This window comes from Mus musculus, chromosome 12 (genome assembly GCF_000001635.26).
Source record: "Mus musculus strain C57BL/6J chromosome 12, GRCm38.p6 C57BL/6J".
Lineage (NCBI taxonomy): Eukaryota > Metazoa > Chordata > Mammalia > Rodentia > Muridae > Mus > Mus musculus.
This window is the reverse complement of record NC_000078.6, coordinates 81149756-81171916: the sequence shown is the minus strand read 5'-3', so window position 1 is coordinate 81171916 and position 22161 is coordinate 81149756. Positions and strand designations below refer to the sequence as shown.

Here is a 22161-nt window from a genome sequence, read left to right as displayed (position 1 = left end):
CTCCCCACAGCATCCCTACGTCCTCTCCTCCTTCACTCTTGCCTGATTTCTAAACCATTTTGTGGTCTTCCTTGTCTTGCTGTTGATTTAAAGTCCAGCCCTTGGGTAATACAAGTACCCAAAACAGTCCAAACCTTTCATTCCTATCAAAACTAAGCATGGTCATTTTAAGCTGATATGAGCTTAAAATTAAAAATCATGTTTTACGGAGTGTTTTTTAAAAACTTCCCCCCAACCCTAAATTACACCTAAAAGAGGTGTTATGTTTTTTCAAGTCTTTCCCTAAGGATACATCAGCATGAATTTTTCTAGTTTTTATTGCCTGTAGAAATCTCTTTGTCCTGTGACATGAAGACACCAATCCTAACTTCTAGGATCCCCTTCCTGTAGCCAAGACCATCCAGTCCTGGGGTCAGTGGTTCCTGTGGAAACCAGGGTTGGGGTGCTGATGTCTCTACAGGGCTGAGGGAGAACTCGCATTCAGGGCACCTGAACCATGGGACCATGGGTGGGCCCACCCAGACCTGAGATTCTGTGTCCACGCTGTCTCCATTATTTATGTTGGTTCTTCTGTTTCTAAACAAACTAAAAACATTAGTTCCCCCTTCTACAGTCTAAGATCCCCATGGACGCTTGAAACTGCAGATGATATAGAACTCTAAATACACTGTTTTTCCTAATATACATGCCTATGAAAAACATGTATATATTAAGCAGCAGAGATTACAGCCATAACTAATAATAAGATCATTATAACAAAACAGTGCAATAAACGTTATTCTAAGCTTATAAACTGTTTTCTTTCTAGAATTTTTCAATTCAGTTTTTTTTAGACTGTAGTTGACTGAGAACACCTGAAATCATGAAAAGTGAAACAGATGACAAAGAGGGGCAACTGTACTTCATGCCTGGGTTGTCATCAACCAGCAGTTGTTTAGCATGCTCTTGTCATCAGCACACCTATAGGCATGCGGTAGTATACATTTGAATGCTCACTCTTCTCTTCTTCCTAGAAACTGGGGTGCATCACCTCCATTTTCAGATGCTAGGCTGCTGAGCATTGTGGGAACCCTCAAAGCAGCTCTCACTCATGGCCTGTCAGACTGTGTCTCCATCTTTCTCAGATTTTGTGTTGTGCTCCATAAGATCGAGTCTGCCTTATGTGCCCAGGTAAGAGGAAACAGAGCCATGGCCAGAAGCTAACCTGTGAGCTCATGGGAACCTGGAGTGCTTAAAGGATCTTAAAGAAATATAGCTAGTAGCTAGTGTACCATCCTTTTCCCTTCCCTTTATTTTAAAATTCTTGTCTATGTAAGAACCCTGAATATATAAGCTCTGTCCTCCTAATGGGATTCTAAGAGCATGACACTGTACCATGCATCCTCTGGATGAAAACCATGTTGACTGGCTGAGATGTGATACCTCTTGACTGAAATGCTCCTATTTCTCAAGGTGTGGTTGCACACGCCTGTGATCCCAGCACTCAGAAGGCAGAGGCAGGAGGATCACAGCAAAATCATGGCCATTGGGGGTTACACATGCTCCAGAGAAAAGCAGACTTCTCTCCCAGGCCCCCCTTAGTATCTGAAGAATCCAGGGCCACCCTTTCCTGCTCACATTCTCACCTCCCACCTCCAGTGGGCGCTGCTGAGTTAATGGCCTGAACCATGTCTGTGGTGAGGGCATCCAGCAGGCTGGTAATAAATTCCATCTTCTTCCCTTCAGGACAACCTAAAAGACAAGAGGAGATTTGAGGGCAGAACATAGGTAACTTACCAAGGCAACACCTTCCTCAGCTACCACCCCCTCAGAGTCTTTGTCTAGCCAGAGACTGAGGATGTGTTCAGTGCTCAAATGACCTCCATAGGCCTCCATTATCGTCTATGCATAAGCCACACAGAAGCACCAGAAGGTAATTAAGCTTTCAGCTTGCTTCCATCCCACAGAGTTCTGCTGAGGACCAGCGCAGGAACTACGGAAATGCCAGGAAGACAACAGACAGGGCCCTCCGCCTCACAGAGTTCACCATAATATCCTGGGCCAGTGTACTCAAGACAATAACCAGGCAGGCACTGTTCTGATCTGGGGACAAGAACTGATGTCAAGGAAGGACAAGGAAGGGGGGAATCTGTGGTTTAAGTGAACATATCCAAGCGCTCCTCTTCTTGCCCCCCCCCCTTTATCCAGTTGAGATGGTAACTGTAGACTCCTCTGTGAGGACCCATGAGTTCCTATTCTTGTTTCATTATTTCAGCAAAAGCCCAAGCACAGATGCTCCTGTCTCAGATCCATGCCACAAGGAGAAGCATTGCTGGGGAAACCCTGCCCTACCACTGCAGAGATGGGAGCCCTACTCGCCTGCATCAAATGTGCCCTTAGCATAGCCACAGCCCCACCCCTACACCTGCAGCAACTAAGCCCTCATTTCTCCAACCTTCCAGGTCTTAAACACGACTTCTCAGAGCAGTGTGGACTCAGTAGGTTCTTGCTGTCTTTCCCATAGCACCTCACTCTTCTCTGGAGGGAACCTGTCCTGAATCTATATGTGCATGTCTTCCTTTACCTGCCTATGACTTGTCTCCTCTACTCTGTGAACCTCGTGTCTTTGAGGACTAGATTAAGCCGTATCTGGCATGAAATAGAAGGGCCATTTCCGTCTGACCTGGGGTGGCTACAAGAAGGCACCCTGGCCTCCCTGCCTCAACTTTTGTGACACTGTGATTTCTACTAACCTCACACAGAAAGTCCCAGACTTTCAGGACTCCCTGCTTCTCACTTTGGAGTCTTGCCAGGTAATAGGAAGGTGGCACCAGTTCCCACCAGGACAGACCTAATCTTGTACTGAGTAAAAACAGCTATCAATCACTAACTTAGCTCCCACCTACATAGAGGCATGGGGGTGTTTTCTCTAACAATGCTCTCCTGTGTGTGTGTAGGTCTAAGACAGGGTCACCCGTGAGAAAATTTCTCTGTGCTTAGGCTTTTTCTAGAATGGTGCACAAAGAAGAGGAGCTTAAGAGGATTTACAGGGGAAAGTCCACAGTCCACATAGCCTGTATTTAGAATTTTTATTGCCACTTGGAGTTTCCTACAAATAAGGAAAAACCCACCCACAGCATCAATTTTGGGGTCTTGAGCTATTGCCGGTATGTCTCATATCACCCCTAGTGGCCACCCTGTGTCATCAAGGGTCATCATATAAGCAATCCACAGAACAGGTGACAGACACCAGACAGGCCCCTCAAGGAAGCCACTCCCTGTAAGCTATCTTTGCTTTACAGCCTCCCAAAATGCCATCCCCACTTCACTGACTTAGAAAATGACCGTGACACTCCAGTGACAGAGCTCTAAGTCCCTGACTACATTCTTAAGACAAGGAGAAAAGAGCAAGGGAAGAGAACAGTGTTTTCAAGGGCACAGGACTGACTGGCTGTAGATTCCACAGTTTCCAGGTCTGTGCTCCTATGATGAGCCTTCCCAGCATGCCTTGCTCTGTGCTGCCAATTGGGAAAACAGACATAGAGGAGAGAGTGGGACCTGCACAGGGGAGAGATGAGAAGCCCAAAGAACTGCCGGTGCAGCCCGGGCAGGGCTGTGTCGCCTACCTGGCAACTCCCTGTCCTTGAAAGGGTCATCGGCCTCTATGCTCTTGGCTCTGGCGTCACTCTCGCAACTTGGCATCACATAGCTTATGGGAGAGACAGAGAAGTGAGGCGTTTTGAGGGGGTTGGCAACTGAGTCTTCTTCAGCCACTACTGCCCAGCAACAACCTGTGCTTTCACTAAGCCTAGAGCCCTTGGGAAGGAAAGTAAAACAGTCCCTGAACTGTCTGGAAGCTACAAGACAATCCAGTACACATGCTCCCATTGAGACATGTTCAGGCATGTCATTTTAACCACGCAAGCGTGATAACAATGCCATCTCTAGTCTGCACGTGGATTTGGGGGGGGGGGTTGTCACTTCAAGACCAGGGTGGTGCATAAGATTTTCAGCAGGGAACTGGTGTTGAGAGAGATTAAGTAGGTTTCGAAAATCCACAAATCGGTGGTCAGGATCCAGGTCCTCCAGGCCCTTCCGCTAGACCCTCATCTGCTTTGGAAAGGAGACTTCAGTCTCCTGTGACTTGAGTCTGTGAGAAGTAGGGCAGCGAAGACAATGAAAGCAGAATAACCAGAGGCGAGCCAGTCCCTGTCTCAGGATGCTCAGAGCGGGCTTACCGTGTGGAAGTCCCCGGCAATGGGCGCCCTGTGTCTACTAGGACGCACCAACAGTAGCCTGTGGATTGGTGGCATTGCACCGGCTTATAGAGCCCACCAGGAGCACACTCGGGGATCACAATGCCCTCTCGGGGATTCTGCCGCGCCTCTTCCAGGGCACTCTGTCTTTCCTGGTCACAGGAATGGACTTTCTCTGTAAGATAAGATGCAGCTCCTGGTGATGAGTACTCCTCCTCCTGTCCAGAACCCATAATAAAGAGCCAGGACCAGGCCTGCCCCCAAAGAACCGTGAATCATCCCCGACACCCATGTCTTGCATGCTGCCAACGTGAAAGAAAGCCCCAGAGGGCTGGCCGGAGCCTCCCCGTGGCTGTCTACTCTGCCAGAGACTCATCAGCACTCTCACCACAGAGGCTCTCTGTAGCAACAATCCAGACAGGACATCAGGGCTACTCTGAGCTGCAGTGTGCTCCAGAGCTGGAATGTCCCTCCAGTTTTAGAGTTGTCCCTGCCGACACGCCGGCTACAGGCTTCAGAAGAGGCAATAGCCGGACTGCCCTGCAAGTGAATGCTGGATTGCCTATGCAAGGGGGCACTCCCTAGGCCAGGCATGCAGGACAGAACCACAGACCACCACCCTTGTGCAGGGTAATGTTCCACACCCCGAATGCGAGTGAAGCAAGAGCCAGCCCTGGTTGCTTTCGCCCTCCAACACAGGGAGACAAAGAAAGCTAGTGGGCTTGAATCTAATATTCATTAATGCTCCCATTAGACAGGAGTAGGAACAAGGGATGCAGAAAGGTATCTGTAGTTGGCATCTTCAGGAACGTGTGAACACGTCCAAGTAGCCAAGCCAACTCTCTCCAGAGCCAGGCAGAGGCAGAGACAGAGACAGTGACTGGGGCCCTATGCCAGGTGTACACACTCGCAAGAGCCCCACACCTATCGGACGCTTTCTTGGACAACCCTGCCCAGTAAATCACCCCATCTTCTCTTCCTGATCTTTTTTTTTCCTTTCTTTGTTTTGCTGCGGGTTTTATTTTGAGGGCTAGGCGATGTTATTGCTTGATTTTAATTTTTTTGTTTAACTGCTTAAAAAAATAAAGCGTGGCATTTGCTTCCTTACCGCAGACAACATTTTAAAAAGAAAACCCGTGCAGCCCTTATGGCCCCTAAAGTTAACCCCTCCACCTTCCTTAGATCTTGGCAGGCAAACACCAACACGGCTTCAAGGGGATTGCACCGGGGGCTTGGGGTAGATCTCTCAGATCCAGTTTGGTAGCCTCATTCCTCCCTCATATTTCATGCCATGAAAGAGCTGACAAAGAAACAAAGGGAGAGGGAAGCAGCTTTTACTGGCACCACGCTTGTGTAACGACCTCTGACAGGGGCTTTAAATTAAGACGCTCTAGGCCAACCCCTCCAGCCATAAATCAGACTTCTGCAGATGCAGGGGGAAGAGGAGGCACACCTCCCCCTCTCCCAGGGCAGCCGCTTGGTGAACCTAACTTCACACCACAGCGGGCCTGAGAACTGGGGAAGCTGGGGCAGGAGTTGGGCTGAAAGAGACGCCGACCGGGGGGCTTGAGCCCTGTGGATGGATTTCTGGAAATCCTTCGGTGTCTATGACCACCTGTGGAGAGTTAAATCATAAAGACAATGAAGCCCCCAAATCTAGAAAAATGCAGTGTAGCATGGACTAAGGAGAAGACGAAATATAGGGTTTGTCGCTTTACTCTCCACTCTGAAAGTCTGGTGTCTTGTAAGGAAGATCCTGGCATGACAGAACAGTTGGGCTGGCAAGATGGGCTGTTTCTGTAAGTGAAGTGCCTGCCACAGAAGCAAGGGGACTTCAGGTCAGACCCCCGGCTTGTGGATCCAAAGCCTGGCATGGGCACCACAGTTCCATAACCTCACCAACTGACGGAACAGATGGATCCAGGAGCATCCCTGGGGCTCATTGGTCAGCCATCCCTGCTGAGCTCCACACTAAGAGACAGTGTCTCAGAACAATAATAATGATAATGATAATAATAGTAATAATAGTAACAATGCTGAGACCTTACCTTCATATGGATGTATATACATGTACACCCTAAACCACATCCCCACATGAACATATGTATACACACACAAAAAAAAAAACCATTGAGAAAAGTATACAATTTGTCTTCCAGAAAGAAAAGATATCTCTTTAATGGTTTTTTAGGATTAATGATAAGAGCAAATGTTCCTGAATGAAATGCACCAGGCCATAGTAGGGCTTTGCCTGTCTAACCTCTCAGCTCACCTACCTGGGGCACTATGATGATCTACACTTTATAAACAAGAAAAAGAGATTCTGAAGAGGGTGAATTTTCTTAAGTTCACTCAGAGAGAAAACTGAAGCTCCACTGGAGCACTCCAGACAATCCAGCCCACCTTGCTAGCCTCTGGCCACCTGCTCTTCAGCGAGAAGTTTTTACAGCGGGCTCCTCCAGGTCAGACACCTAACAGACACCTAAGATCTGCATTCAAGAGCAGACATGTTCGTGCCCACAGCTCTTCTGACAGAGCATCCCTTCTCAGCCTGGGCACGTGAAGCTTGGACCTCAGAGTTTCTGTCTCTTTGTCTCAGAACTAGAAAACCAAAACCCAAATTTGTACTTCACCCGTTATTACATATTCATCTACACGGTGAATGGGAATAGCAAACATTTATTTGAGTACCTACAAAGTGACAGATTTGGTGATGGGCCTGCTACGTATATTAACTCAATTCACCCTGTTTCCAATCTTTGGAGGCATATTAACACCAGGAACACAGACTGGCTAAATAGTTAGATCAAGATCATGAATTAGGGATCCGAGGCTGTGGCTCAGTTAATACAGTACTTATCTGGCATGCCAGAAGCCCTGGGTTTGATCCCTAGTCCTGCATAAACCAGGTGTGGTGGTGCATATCTGCAATCCCATCATTCACGAGATGGAGACAGGAAGATCAGAAGACAAGCCTAAGTTACACTAAGAACTATCTAATAAGAAAGAAAAACAGAGATGGGGGTGTGGGAGAGGGAGAGAGAGAAAAGGGAAGGAAGGAAGGAAGGAAGGAAGGAAGGAAGGAAGGAAGGAAGGAAGGAAGGAAGGAAGGAGGAGGGAGGGAGGGAGGGAGGGAGGAAGGGAAGGAGGGAGGGAGGGAGGGAAAATGAAGGAGAGAGGAGGGGAGGGGAAAAGAGGGAGGAAATCATAGCTAGGAGAAGGCAGAGGTGGGATCCCAGCCCAGCCCACCCATGTTCTTTACACGCTCTCTACAGTAGCATCTTTCATTGCTACAGGCTAATCCAAGCTTTATTTAATCCTATACTTTCCTTACACGTAACAGTGCATGATCACAATAGAGTCTCCAATGCCTTTGTCTCTATGCCCTGTGTTGGCTAGTCCACATGGACGATGACTGATTTTAACTCACAAAAGAACAGTGTGGTGAGAAGCCCAGGCCTTCAGAGGGCTTGCAGCTTCTGCTTTCATAGCGTGCTCTTATATATTCTCTAGCCTGCTGAAGGAGCAGAGGGAAGTGGTTTGGTCGGCTAGCAACATGACCCAGGTCATCTTGGATGTTCCAGTCCTACCTGTCCTCCATTTAGAATAGCCCCAAAGCCAATTCATGTGAAACTAGTGAGACAGCTATTCTATCAAACAGACCGATAACATTGGCAAGAATAAATTATTTTTCTGATACACTAGTAGGTTTGGGCTAGCTTGTTTTAAACAATGAGTGCAAAATATCTAGCTAGAGCTGCTGAACTCTTGGTCACTTTAAGCCAAGGGGATCCTCGTAGCCCCTGCAAGCCCTTCAGTCAGTACCCTGGGTGCCATCCAAACAGTGATGAGTAAGTTCAAGGGAGTGGAGCCTCACTTATGTATCTGAGGACCCGGAAGCCAGTCCATCCTTGGAGCCACACTGGACCTTGTCAGTCACCTACCACATGAGTCTCACCATCCACTTCTCCCAGTTTTCTCAGGCTGGCTTACAGAGTGCAAGCTGGGATCAATTTCGAGGGTCTTTTTAACTACATTAGGTCACAGAGCAAGGAACTGTGCTGATGTGAAGTATGCCATTCCAAAACACTTCATCTCTGCTTAGGAAAATTGGTGAAATGGAGATAAGATGGAAAGGTCTGGCCCTGTAACTATGAGCATGAGCCAGGGCTACCTGGATATGCCTGGAAGACATAACCCACACCGTAGGAGAGCAAGCTTGGGTAACCACACCCACTTGTACACTTCCATGTATGTCCTTCCAACCTTTCCCTGAGATGGTGCCAAGCAGGGAGAGCTTAGTCAGTCTCCATTTGGCAAAGAAACCTCTGACTCAAAGAAGGAGCTCAACAGAAAAGTATCTCAAGTTGGGAACACACAAAGTCCTGGCCTTGCCACCAGAAGACATACAGTGTGCCTTTACCCAGTCACACGTGCCAGGGAAGAGAGAAACCATGGGAGAACAACACTGAGCAAGGCTGGAGGCAGGGCTGGAAGGGCAGGTTGAGTGAGATGAACACAAACCCTGTGTGCGGGGCCCAGAGCCCAGGTCGTTATGTGTCGGCCAAAATGGGATCAGCACAGAGGACGTCACAGTCTGCTAAGACTGGCTCAAGTCTCAGAATCTCACAATTACCCATGGTAATTAGGAGCAGAGAGGGTGGACAGCATGAAGTCTTAGCTAATCCCTTAACGTTGCTGGGGCCCAGAGTTTATCCTCTCTTCCAGGACTCTTCTCCTTCCTCGTCTTTTTTTTAATTATTATTTATATATATATATATATATATATTTAAAGCAAAAATGGCCAACAAACATAAACATTGCAGGATTCAGGCTGGTCTAACTTTCAGGTTACTGACTTCAAGAGAAGAGACAGAGGAGGAAGTGAAAAGTTTCTGAGTAGCCAACACCTAAACACCTTTGAAAGTCAAGTCATCAGCAACCAGTGGGCTGCCCTTACTGTGGTGACAGAAAACAGAAAGTTCATGGTGGAGAAAGATGGAGAGATGGTGGAGGGGGTTGTTGCCAAAGAAGGACTATATCACTATATCACTCTCCAGAAACACACACACAGAGACACACAAATTCAAACACACACTCACACACATGCACACACTTAAACACACACAAGTCTCTCTCTCTCTCTCCCTCTCTCTCTCTCCCTCTCTCTCTCCCTCTCTCTCTCTCTCTCTCTCTCTCTCTCTCTCTCTCTCTCTCTCTCTCACACACACACACACACACACACACACACACACACACAACTAGAGGGAGATTTCAAGGACGAGGCTCATGAATTAGGGAGATGGCAAGTCTAAACTATACAGGCAAGCCAGTCAGTTAGAAATGCAGGTAAGTAAGATGAGGCAGCCTTGAGTCTCAGATCAATAGGCCGCACCTACAGCTGAAAGACACAAAAGCAGGGCTTCCCATGACAGTCTCCAGGCAGAATTCTTTTTAAGTCTTGGAACTGATTGCTTACATCGCAATTGCGAGGCAGTCCTGGGCCAAACAACAGAGTCAGGCTGCTCAGCCAAATGGACATACTAAAGGAAGTGAAGCAGCATAAAAACTTCAGGAAAGATGAGACAAATACCTAGAAAACCTGAGGAGTCGTGAGCCAGATATGGTGGTACATATCTGGAATCTCAGCAAAGGTCAGAGGTGGATGGAGTGGAGGAGCTAAAGAAGAAAGATCAGGAGTCTGAAGCTAGCCTGGGCTACATTGTGAGATCTTATATCAAGAACACAAACAAAAAACTGCAGCCTGGGAGGATGCTCTGACCAAGGAAGTTGTCTCTCTGGATAAATACCTAGTAGTTCTTTAAAGGAGCCTCTTTAGTCCTCCTGAGAGTTGCTTATGTTGTTGCAATAAACAATGAGAGACAGCAGGGATTGTAGGACTTAGGACAGTGTCTGGAGAGAGGAGGACCCAGCATGGGACTGTGGGTGACAAAACATTCTAGGAGGATGCCATAAAAAAAGTGCTGGGGGCTCGTATGAGCCAGGGCTGCTGAATGGTTATATACTGAGTTTGATACCATATTAGGCTCTGAGAAGGCCAGGAAATTTCTGAGAATTATATGATCCATTAGGAAGAACTAACCCTGATATGTCAGCCTATCCTCACTCAAGGTCTTTCTCTGTCCCTGAAGCCATCCAAGGGCTCCTCATTGGAAGGAGGCCAGGGAGCAGCCCTGGCTCTGCTGAGAGCCTTCGTACTGTGACTCTAACCAACTGTAAGTGCTTACAGGTTAGGACTTCATCACCTCCCTCCTGCCCACCTCTTTTTTTTAAAAAAATTATTTATTATACATAAGTACACTGTAGCTGCCTTCAGACACACCAGAAAAGGGCGTCAGATCTCATTATGGGTGGTTGTGAGCCACTATGTGGCTGCTGGGATTTGAACTCAGGACCTTCGGAAGAGCAGTCAGTGCTCTTACCAGCTGAGCCATCTTGCCAGCCCCCCTGCTCACCTCTTCACCACCCCCATCTCTGGTTTGTTTCTCCCTCAGAGAACCATGGACTTTCACGGAGAAAGAATTCATGAGGGGATTTAGTCCAAGGATTTTATTCTAGCCAATGCTGCAGAGAGGAGACCCACAGATAGCAGATGAGCGCCCCCCAGTGGTGATGAGACTGCAGGGGCTGACCCCAGCTCATCCTGGGAAATGCGCACCCTCAACCCTCAGCCCCTCGAGACTGCATGCTCTTATGGGGGTAAACATCAAGAAAAGGTGATTCGGCCTGGGAAAAGGAGGGGAGCTTGCTTACATTTGTTGCAAAAGGAATCATCTTGCTAGGCCAAGAATATTAAGGAAAACACTGGCCTTGTGTCAACAGCAATGACCTTAAAACCTCTTCAAATACCTCCTGCCCTTCTCATTTCTTATCAAAAATGAATGAAATGCTGAACAATAACCCACAATAACAAGCCATACATTTTTAAAAAGAATCTTTCTAAATAGTGACATGAAACTCCAGGGTGCATAAGGAACCGTGTAGCTCCTATCACAGGCTTCTCCAGGTCTGAGAGCACATGGGTGTCTGGTACTGGGGCTACCCCAGGGCAGCCTAGTGGCTGAGAATCTGGAGAAGAGGCAGACTGCAGGAAAAGGACAGACAACAAGGAAGGCCTGGGCTTTATGGCCCTGCCTTTACTGTTGAAAGGGCTGGTGTGGGAACCGGAAGTGTGGTGCCGAGGGGTGGGGGAGGTCCAGTTAGAGTCATAATCTTTAGGAATGATTTATAGAACATCACTGAGCTACCCTTTCTGTTTATGCAGCCACATGGAGTCTTGGCACCTATGGCTTCAAGTCATTTATATGAATAGGTTGTTTTTCTTACTGTGGACTTTGCAATTTTTTTTCAAGAGGGGCTAAGTGCCGCCCCCCCCCCCCCAGGATAATTTTCCGAGAACCTTTCACCATTGGGTTTTCCATCACCTCTGTCAGTGAGGGCCACTTGGCCAAAGGCAATTCCCAGCTCTCCATTTTGTGTGTCATCTTGGAGTCATCTGTGTGGCCTTGAGAGCCCCACAGAGAGGGAGAGTCCACAGAGCCACTGCTCCTAGCTCCCTTCAGAACAAAAGACAGGCTATCTGCTAAGAAAAGGAGAGGCCCAGAGGAGAGACCAGTGCAGGGAAAAGGCAAAAAGCCATCTACTAACAGAATAAAGTTACCCTCTCTTTGTTCAAACCAGTATAGAAGTGGGGACTCAGAAACAGAATTTGCACAGATTTTATAAAGACACCTCTTCCATTGCAATAGGTTTTTTCATCCCTATCTTAAAAATGAAAACAGACAAACAAACAAAACTGTTTCACTGAAAAATATGCCCAGAATGGAAGTAAAAAAAAATGACATCATCCCTCATTCAAATCTTGAAAGGGACCTTAGAGAATGCTCTTGGAGGACCCGCCCTATCCCATGAGCCAACTAGTTAAGAAAGGATCACTTAAGTTCTGTCCCAGAGGGAGACATTGGGATGCTGTATAATCTCAACTGGATGGCTGTTCCCCAAAGCCAGAAGGAACTTGGAGCGTTCAGATGGAATGCTCCAGGAGCAGAAGACAAAGCTGAGGAGACCTGGGCTTCCATGGCCCTGCATCTGAAGTCAGGATGTGTCCATCACTCTGACTCCTGTACACTTCACCCAAGGGACTCACACAGCAGAAGACTTTGTAGACGTCAGAAGCAGTCAGAACGGGGGCAGTGTAGCACGGTAGTCAAGAACGTAGTCTTTGGGTTTCTCCCACTTGATCTTGATCTTGCACAGTCTCAAAGTTCCTTACCTGTGCCAGCAGAGTAGCCCCTACACATGCCCCACAGCTATGTCTGATAAGATGGGACTTAAGCTGTAGCTCAATGGTAGGGTGCTTACTTAGCACATATAAGGCATCAGTTTAGATACCTGACACCGCAAATGAAAGTACAACATTTACCCTGGCGCTACAGTAAACTGGACAGTGGTAGCTGCTATTATAATTAACTAGTCTAAGGTGGCAGTGTCCTCAACTCCATGTGGACTATATCCAACATCCTAATTCCCATGTTTAACGGGGCTCCTCAATTGACCTGTAATGGCAGACCAAGGACCAGGTTATGGGAGCAGTCTATCCTGGTACATACTATAAAGGGTACATAGTTCAGGAGAGAGAGAGAGAGAGAGAGAGAGAGAGAGAGAGAGAGAGAGAGAGAGAGAGAGATGAGTCTGTCTGCTTTATACAATAACTTCTAGAACTTCAAAAAAATCACTGAGAAACTGTTTGCCCTACTGTAGTGAAGCACATCACTGACCCTGCCTTTGGGACACTGCTACCCAATGGGCAGCCCTTCCTTCCGTGTTCACTGTGTTGTTCTCCCACCATCTCAGGCTTAGTGCCTCATAACTTCTGTTGGGCTTAGAGCCCTGCATGACCTCTCGCTAGCTGGACTCTTGCTTTCTCATTACAAAGTCAGTGGTGGTGCAGGAAGCTTCCCCACTCCCCACCCTGTGCTGCTCCCTCTACTAGCCCACATGCTTACAGTTAGACAGGAGCAGGGGAACCTCCCCAGACTTAGCTGCTCTACTCACTGGAAGCTGAGCACCAGGAAGAGGCAGAGTCAAGGGCAAGCACTTCCCTTGCACCCCATACATCTTTGGGGTACTGTTTGTTATGTGGCCCATGCGTCACAGCCAGTTTGCTGTGCCTCTGAAGTTCCATCTTTAGGCAGAACTAACATCTCGAGTCGCCAGTGCTGGCTGAGGGCAGCTCTCCCCCAGCGGTAAATGCGCCATTAGGATGAAGCGTCATGGGTGAAGAGGAATAAGGAAACAGTACAGCCATCCCGTGTAAATAGAGTCTCTGCAGAACCTAAAATGGCCAAGCATGGCTCACCATGGTTCTGAAGTGGTAAACACCCACTTCCCACACAGACAGATGCTGAGCTCTTGGGGAGAGGTGGGGGATTTCTTCTGGGATGGATTGCCTCAATTTAGCACATAAACATCTTTTCTCTCAACTTCCCTCACCCCAAAGCATCCCTGGCTCACAGCCACCCATCTCCATTGACTCATGCCACAAAGCCAAGAGAGATGCCCTTTCCTCCAAAGGGCCAGGAAATACTTCAGGTAGTCCTCTAGTGGCAGGTACCAGGAAAGAGTACCCTGGCTTCTTCCCAGCTTTTCTTGGTGATTTCATTGACCCTGCCTGCAGGCTTTGTACCAGAAGTTCCAAAATATAGAAAATTCAACTTCAAGCAACAGAAGAAGAGAGGATACAGACAAAGGGAAAAGATGAAAGTGAGGGGATTTTTTATTATTATTTTGTCAAAATTAAGTATACCTTTACCCCCTCCCCCCCCTCCCCTCAGAATACGAATATTATATGTGTGGCCATAAGCTTCATACGCTGCTTACTTGAAAAGTCATTTTTACACACGTAAAGGAGGCGCTCAGACTAAGCCAAGGTCATCCCTGACTTTCCAGAAACTTGCGGTGAATCAGTTACAGTACCTAGGCAGGCTCTTTGATGGCACCTCAACAACTGAAGACAAAGGGAATATATGGGCCCTGGCTTTGCTAGGGAACATCAAACTGCACATGAAACTCACTTCTAGACACAAGATTTTCACAGGCAGAGGAAGTCCCAGAGTCTGAATCCTATGGCCACATACCTCTCATCCCATCACTACAAGCAGACAATGGGGTGACAGAGTAAGGTAACCAAGAGTAAGGTAACCAAGAAAGCCAATGTTAGAGCAAGGTAGAACTGCACTATAGGTCTCTCTCTCTCTCTCTCTCTCTCTCTCTCTCTCTGTCTCTCTCTCTCTCTCACCTCTAAATAACAGTCACCTTTCCTCTCAGCAAAAGATAAAAAAGAGAGAGAGAAAGAAAAAAGACAAAGCCTTTATTGCCAGGGAATGCCCTGGGAAGAACCATATGGTTTCATCCTCATCGCAGTTCTATTGGCCATTATTGACCGAGAGGCATCTTCATGAGCTCAAAGGGCAGATCACCTAAAAGGCCAGTTGCAGCGTGTGTTTTCATGTAGATATTTTAAACGCACACAAGCCTGGGCCGGCGCTCGTGGCTGATGCTGGTAGATTACTCATTCTCCCTCCCAATCACGTCATGTGTGAGGTTCCAGGTGGCTGTGGGCTATTTGCTTACAAGGCTACCACTGGTTTCCTTGCAAGCTGTTTATTTTTCCAGCCTCAGGTCATTACATCAGCCCACGGTTTCCAGTTGGGCAAAGAGTAGAGTCTTGTGGGGGTGGGGATCCAGCCAGAAAGTGTCATTGCCTTGGTGACCCCAAGCCCCAGTCATAGCAGCTATTCCAGAAGAAACTTCCTGGGTGGAAAAGCAATCTCTACTGTGGCCAGTGGCCCATAAGCCTGCCTAAAAGAACAATGGTGCACCCAAATGGGTAAGGGCAAGAATTCTGTCCACCTACATACCTGGGACATGTGTATGAGCCTTGAGCAAACACAGACATTCTCAGGCAAAAAGAAACGGGACTCTCGATTCATTGCAAAATGTCAAGGAGAAAAGAAAAGAAAAGATATGGGTGAAGAAACAAAGAGGGTCTAGGTGCTAGCCCAGCTCCCAGGGCGAAGGGAAACATGCTGGAGTCATAGAGCATCACCACAGCCCTCAAAGAACATGGTGGCCACGACCATGACCCTAGTTCCTAAGAGACTTCGTTTTCTCAGAAGAGCAAGCACAGTATTTTCCCAAATACAAACAAAAAGACTCAAATCCTAATGAGATTTTTAAAAAAAACTTAACAAGTATCTTCTTATAGTCAGCTTAGAACCAGGGGGTTAAAATGAAGGGTTATATGGAGCTTAATTCTTGTTATCTTAGCTCTTTACCTTCTTCTATAAATAGAGATGGTTTAAACACATTTTAAATACTAGGTATTTTAAGAAATGTCATGATACCTAACTCTGGTTTTAAGAAAAGGAAGAAAGAAATTCAGCAGGAGTTCCTATTTCCTTGAAAAGGCAGCAGAGGCTCTGGCCCGCGCTCCTCTAGGACATGCTGCTCTCACGATGACCAGGAACATCATCTTCCCAGATACAGAAAGTTCTCCGGGAGCATGGATGCTTGTAAAAGAGACATATGAGGGAGGTGGTCATAAAGGAGAGGACCAGAAAGACAAACCTACATATGCTGAACTTGCCAAGGACTCAAAAGGCCACAGCAGCCTTATGAACACATGGTAAAGCTTTCCAGAAAGGGCCAGACCTTCCAGTCAGGGAGAAGACTGGATACGTCTGCGGGTGAGCGTGTGTCATGTTATTGCACAACTTTCAGGCGCCCAGTGGAACCTTTCCAACATCAACAGTCCCCAGGCCAGAAAACAAACCTGGCGTCACAGGGTCTGAGTGTGAAAAAAGGATGTTTGGGGTGTAAAAGAAATTGGAATTGCTTTTTTTTTCTCTTTCTGAGAGAAGACTGAGAAGATGAGCTCTCATCCAGGCGAACTCCACAGAGTCTGACTCCAACCTCCTGAGCCTAGAGTCTTCCATTAAAGTCTAACAGAATGCCATCTCGGGTGTTTAACTCTAATGCTCCTTCCAGCCCTCACCAAAAGCCGACTGACCAGACTCCCATTCTCATCAAAGGATGTCTAACTCATCATTAACTGAATGTGCCAACATGTGAGACTAGGCTAGCACAATGCAAAAAAGGCATTCCACCAAGGGGGCTTTGCTTTGTTTGAAGCTTCTCGTTTTACATATAAGGAAAGGAAGACTCAAGAGAATTTGACTGGCTGCCCCAGGCATGGAGAACCAGTCTTGGAAACCAGGTCTACGTGTCTGTCTGATTCCAAAGCCCATGCTTTGACCAGCATGTGGTTTGTGTATAAAAGATTCCCTGCCCCACTGCCCGAAAATCCAGACCTCACGATGCTTCCTTGACAACCGGCTTCGAGAGCATGAACCAGAACGGGATGCTAAGACTTGGGAATGGTGAGAGGATGAAGTCTCGTGAGCGGCCCCAGGAGTCTCTGTGATGGTGCAGGCTTACCTGGAACATCACAAAGCATCTCAGGAGCCACAGCTCCTACTTCTGCTTGGTTTATGAAGGGGTCAAAAAACTTGGGTGAGACGATCCCCATCCATGTCCCTCCTACTCCCGCCACATTCAGTTGTGTACACCAGGGCACAGAAAACTTCCTTTGCAAAAGATCATAAAGTGAATATTTTAAGTTTTACAAGCCACACAAGCTCCGTGACAGCTATCCAAGCTTAGTCTTGTGAATGCAAATGGTCATAAACAACACAGAAATAAACCAGTGTCACTGTGTCCTAATAAAATCTTATTTGCAAAAACAGTCAAGTGGTCTGGCCACTTGTTATCTGCTATATCCTCTTGTAGAACCGTGTCTTTTATACCTGATTCCATCAATAGGATTGACAGGTATCAGTCAGAACAGCCAGGTGATAATGACAGAGAATATTCTAGTCTGCTAAGCAAATACTAAAACATCAAAGACTAATAATTTTCTTTGATCTATTTCTTTTAAAGAACAGTTAGCTCCTGCAACTATCCTGTCCTATATACGAACCTTATAAAGTCAATAGCTACGAAGAATAAAGGTGGCTGGATCCCCACAACAAGAAGGTAGTTGTGCTTGCCTAGAAACCATTCCTTAACATGACCCTATCATCATACAATAGAAAACTACATAAACCAATAGGGGTGGCAATCAGTACTTGACGGCATCGCTTTATTACAGCTCAGGAAGACAGGTGCCACTAGCTTCCTCTAGCTTAGGCACAATAAACACTGTCATTGGTTAAAGTGTGGTGGCACGCATCTGTAATTTTAGCACTTGAGAAGTTGAGGTGAAAGGACTTTGAGTTTCTGGCTACACCAGGCTGTATGTCATGACCTTATCTCAAAAATCAAGGGCTACAGATGTCGACCAGTGGTAGAACACCTGCAGAGCATGCACGGGGTCACAGCATGCATAGCACCCAGAACCAAAACGCCATCATTTTACAGTTACCAACAATGTCAATAATAATAATAATCCATAACTACGCATACCATTCCTCCTTTAGCCAGGCATCGGTCAGGAAACACATAGACATTAGCTTAGTGAACCTTTGGAGGGACAGACCCTGATGCCACTCTACAGTTAAGGAATGACTTTTATCTGACTAGAGTCACTCAGGACACGCACTGAGATTTTGCCAATGTCAAAGCCTGTCCTTTAACCGTTGTACCATTCTGTTACACTCTAGCCCAGGAGAGTTCACACAGCCTCCTTTAGGTCCCCATCCCACACTTCCATCTCATAGCCAGTAGTAAGTCAGTCACACGGAGAAATACTGACCAGCCCAAGCCTTACAGAAAGCCCACCATTGTGTTACAAATTCACCTCGGTCTCACTCGCTGGCCTGCAGCCTCCGTGCTCCACCTCTAATGCAGAGCTGGCACCCAAGTAAAACAGTGGTGCCAGTGATAGCACACTCATTCACTGATCAGTGGTCACACGAAACTCTGCCTGTCCGTTCAATGGTGGGAATCCTTTGTTCATAGCCCTTGCCACCAATAAGGGAAGCGTGGGGCTACATTAGACTCAGCCTACAACATAAATTATGCAAAATGATATTTCTCATAATGGCACCTTAAGTGAAAGTACGAGTCTCCCTGCCAGCAACACAGTTCTGGTTTGCTATGGTCTTTCCTGCTGGTGAATATTGAGTCTTTGTTGAGGGCCAGTGAACTTGGTTGAGCTTGATCTTTGTTGGCGTCAAATACGGTTTCAGGTAAATCCTACGAATGTGACTATTCAAAATGGATCACCTTTGTACCATCACAATTCCCAAAAGATCAGCTCAGAAGGGGCACAGCAACAAGCAGCTTTAAAATCTCAACACAGAAGAACTAAGTTTGTTGGGCTTGAAGTCCAGCTTCTATATGCCCAGTCTGCTTCTTTCAAATCCTGCTGCATGGCATTCAGATAAGGCAAGCCAGATATTAAAACATATTAACAAATGTTGTCATCCAAACAGATCAACTGCTCATAGAATTTGATTCTAGCTATGGCAAAAGAAAAAAAGGGGGGGGCTAACTAATTCATCTTACCCCCTTATGTTATAGCTGTAGAAAATGAAGATAATACAAATTAAATGGCTCATGTAAAACTTGACAGAATGGCACGACCCCAACACTTGGAAGGTTGGGATGGAAAGGGCACTGGTTTGAGACTGGCTTGGGCTACATAATGAGACTCTGTCTCTGAAAAGGAATTGGAGAGAAAACAGAAGAGGAAGAAGTGGAGGAGTGAGCTGGAAGGCAGACGGGAGAGGACAAAAGGAAACAGAGAGAAGAAAACAAGTTCACATGATAAAAAGTCATAGAGCAGCTATGGACACCGAGGGACAGAGGGTTGAATTCATATACAATCCAAGGAAGGTTATTTACCTGAATTTCTTACGTTGGTGTTATTCAACTTGGAGTCTTTGATTACCAAGTGCTTAATCCATAAGGTGGGGGCTGTGATTTCTAGAAAAAAACAAGAGAGAAAGAGAATGTGTGTGAATATGTGGGCAAAAAGTAGACAACATATAGTACAACCCAGATTCGTAATAAGCTTTTTAGAAGCCTGGGCATTAAAGCTTCAGCTATCTTCCTCTTGGCATATCGACCCCATCCCAGTGCCAACACACTCTCTCTTCCTTGCGACGGAAGTGCTTCTGCCCATCGGCTTTTAAGTGACAACCAGGGCATCCTGTGCTGGAACCCAGAGTGGTCAGAATCCAGAGGCACCAAGCCACTCCATCAAGGAATACAAATATTATCCCAGGAGGTGAAGAACATGGGCCAAGCCAAGTCTCTCTCAGCTGCTTCCTTGGGAGACGATTTAAAGGGGATAAATCAACAAAGGAATGCCAAACACACCACAGAGACTATTTTAGAGGAAACAGCTGAACCACAGCTGATTCAGCCTGCAGAGCCTCTGCTCCATGTGGGGAAGAAGGGACTGAGTTGTGCACAGACTGTGACCCCTTGTCACAGTCAGGTGGGGCACACACAAAGCACCTTCATCTAGGCCACCCCAGGGTAGCTGTAGGCTCTCAGCAGGCCAAGGTGTGGAAATCCTGTGGGGTTATCCAAATATACTATACAGCAACCAGGTGACAGCACCAGGATGGTCTCCCCAAATGACATCATCTCTATCCTCTACCTAAACTAGGACCCACACTTTCTAATGATGAAGGAGGGTGTTTGTGGATTATAGAGACTCCCCTTTCCATTCTCACTGAGCTGCTCCTAGTGCATTCCCTAGCCACGGGACCATGGCTTTGTTTAATTTCTCTGTTCCTCTGTCCAATGATCCAGGTACACTCGGCAGAGAAATGGTAAAATCTTGCTATATGATGTATTCTGGACGCGGACCTTCATTATCAGGTGTTCTGGAAACCTTACTCTCTGTTCACAGGGATCTGGAGCACTCGGTAAAGTCCCCACTTTATATATAGAATAGAATAGAATCTCAAGTATATTCACCTTGAGCAGAGGCCGGACTTTTTTTTTTTTTTTTTTTTTTTTGCCCCAGCTCCTCCAATCCACTCTCCTTCCTCCTGCGACTCCTAATTTTGATTTGGTCACCATCTACTTACCTAGAATGTTTCTCCCAAATGTCCCAAATCAACTCCCCCAGATCCCTGTGCTCTAGCCCAGCCAACCCCACTCACCAATCCCTTTCTCCTATTTCTCTAATGGTGGCACAAACCCACACCTTTCCCCTCCTTGCTCCTGGCCGGTCCTCACTGCCTGGAATACCCTGATTCCTTCCTTCTCCTCAAAAGCTCCAGCTCATGACCCACATCTTCACTACTTTTCCCAGAACAGTGGCAACTCTTTCTTCTGTAAATGTCTATCACAATGAAGACCAGGACCACAGGACTCAGTTCATGGAGCGCTCTCACGGTTGCCATGAGAGCACGGACATTCATCTACTTCTTTCTCATCCCACAGAAACCCAGTACCACTCTAGGCACAGAGTGCAGTCCTAAGTGCTGAGTCACATGCTGAGGAGGCGTCCCCAGTCTCACTGCCTTTCCCACCATGACTCCCTGTTCTTGGCAGCTGGGAGGGTCTGTCTAAACCATGTTTTTGTTGGACATTGGCTACAGGCAGGAAGCCTGAGAAGAGCAGAGGGCCAGTCCAGAAGCAGAGAGTGTGTACCAATTACTTGGAAGCATCACGTTTTTTAAAGGTTAGGACAACCCAGTTTGCACTGGGAAAATTTGAAATTAAAAACTAAAATAATAATAATAATAATAATAATAATAATAATAATAATAATAAATAATGGAACTTAAACATGCAAAGCTAATAATACCTTGCCCAATTCTGAAATTAAAATAAAAATTAAGCTTAATCAAACATGTAAAGCTAATATCTTGCCCAATTCTGAACATGGGTGGAGGGAATAAGATTAGGAACTAATATTGTGGGCTTACCATCTCCATCGAACACAGGTTGGGTCTCCATCGTGGGCGTGGGTTTAGAGCCATCATCTGAATTGAGGGTTAAAAAGAAACGAAAGGAGACTACCATTATTGAGGTAAATACTATCTACTCTCAGAACTGTTGAATGGTTGGGGTTTGTACAAGTCCAAAGGAAAAGGAAGAAGAAGAAGAAGAGAAAGAAGAGAAGGGAAGCAGAACCGGACAGAGACAACAACAAAGCAAATCCAGGTGTGAGCGCATCCCAGGGACTCACAAGGAGCTAGGTCTCAGGCAATGAAGGCTCCTTTCTCATAAACCTGAGGATGCTGTAGGACTCTCCCAGCACATTCCCCCCAACAGCAGACTAGGGTAGGAGGCCCCTCCCACAGTGGCTCTGAAGGTTGGGTTGATGCTGGCAGCCCCATGGCATGAAAGTTTGATGTCTTTTCTTCCCTCCTTGTCCTCCAGTACAAGGCAAGCAGTTTAGAAATTTTCCTAATGGCCCTGGTTAGCTTAGACCAGGGTGCTACTCCCTTTCAGACTCCTAGCTATCTTTCTATCCTTGCCTTAACTAGAGGAGATGAGAAGCGTCTCTCTCTCCAGCCCGCTGGAGCATTTACAGTGCGAAAAAGCAGCAGGAATTCCCAGCAGCAGGCTGATAAGCATGATGGGAAACAACCTGGAAAGTTGCTGAGATCACTGAGGCCTGGTTTTGATACTTGTCTCACAGCTGATGAGAGCAGGGTGCCCCAGGTAGCCAAGTCTCAGGGCTTATCACTCGGGACCCTTGGCAGCTCTTTCTGCAGAGCAAGAGTCTCCATGCATCAGGAATTAGAACAGAGTTTGTTTATCTACCTGCCCGGACTCTACTTTTATCAAGGCTCAGGATCCTCAGCTTAGAGGAGCATTTTCCAACCATTTTCATTGTTGTGCATTTAAAGAGTATTTTTAGAGGATTTTTCTC

At 46.7% G+C, this 22161-nt stretch overlaps 1 protein-coding gene and 1 non-coding gene across 4 annotated transcripts in view; both read right to left on the bottom strand.

The window, feature by feature from the left end:
• Positions 1-22161, bottom strand: part of Smoc1 (SPARC related modular calcium binding 1) — a 159607-nt gene that overhangs the window by 14498 nt on the left and 122948 nt on the right. For 2 of the 3 annotated variants that reach the window (NM_001146217.1, XM_006516135.4), the window contains exons 6-10: positions 21209-21298; positions 19164-19244; positions 4218-4410; positions 3606-3688; positions 1626-1731 (exon numbers count right to left, since the gene is read on the bottom strand). In NM_001146217.1, coding sequence (NP_001139689.1) covers positions 1626-1731; positions 3606-3688; positions 4218-4410; positions 19164-19244; positions 21209-21298 — 553 coding nt within the window. The remainder of the gene's footprint in view (positions 1-1625; positions 1732-3605; positions 3689-4217; positions 4411-19163; positions 19245-21208; positions 21299-22161) is intronic. The other variant, NM_022316.2, reaches the window with a different exon arrangement.
• Mir3067 (microRNA 3067) lies at positions 5683-5766 on the bottom strand. The gene has a single exon (NR_037227.1). It is a non-coding gene; the product is annotated as a microRNA 3067 (primary transcript).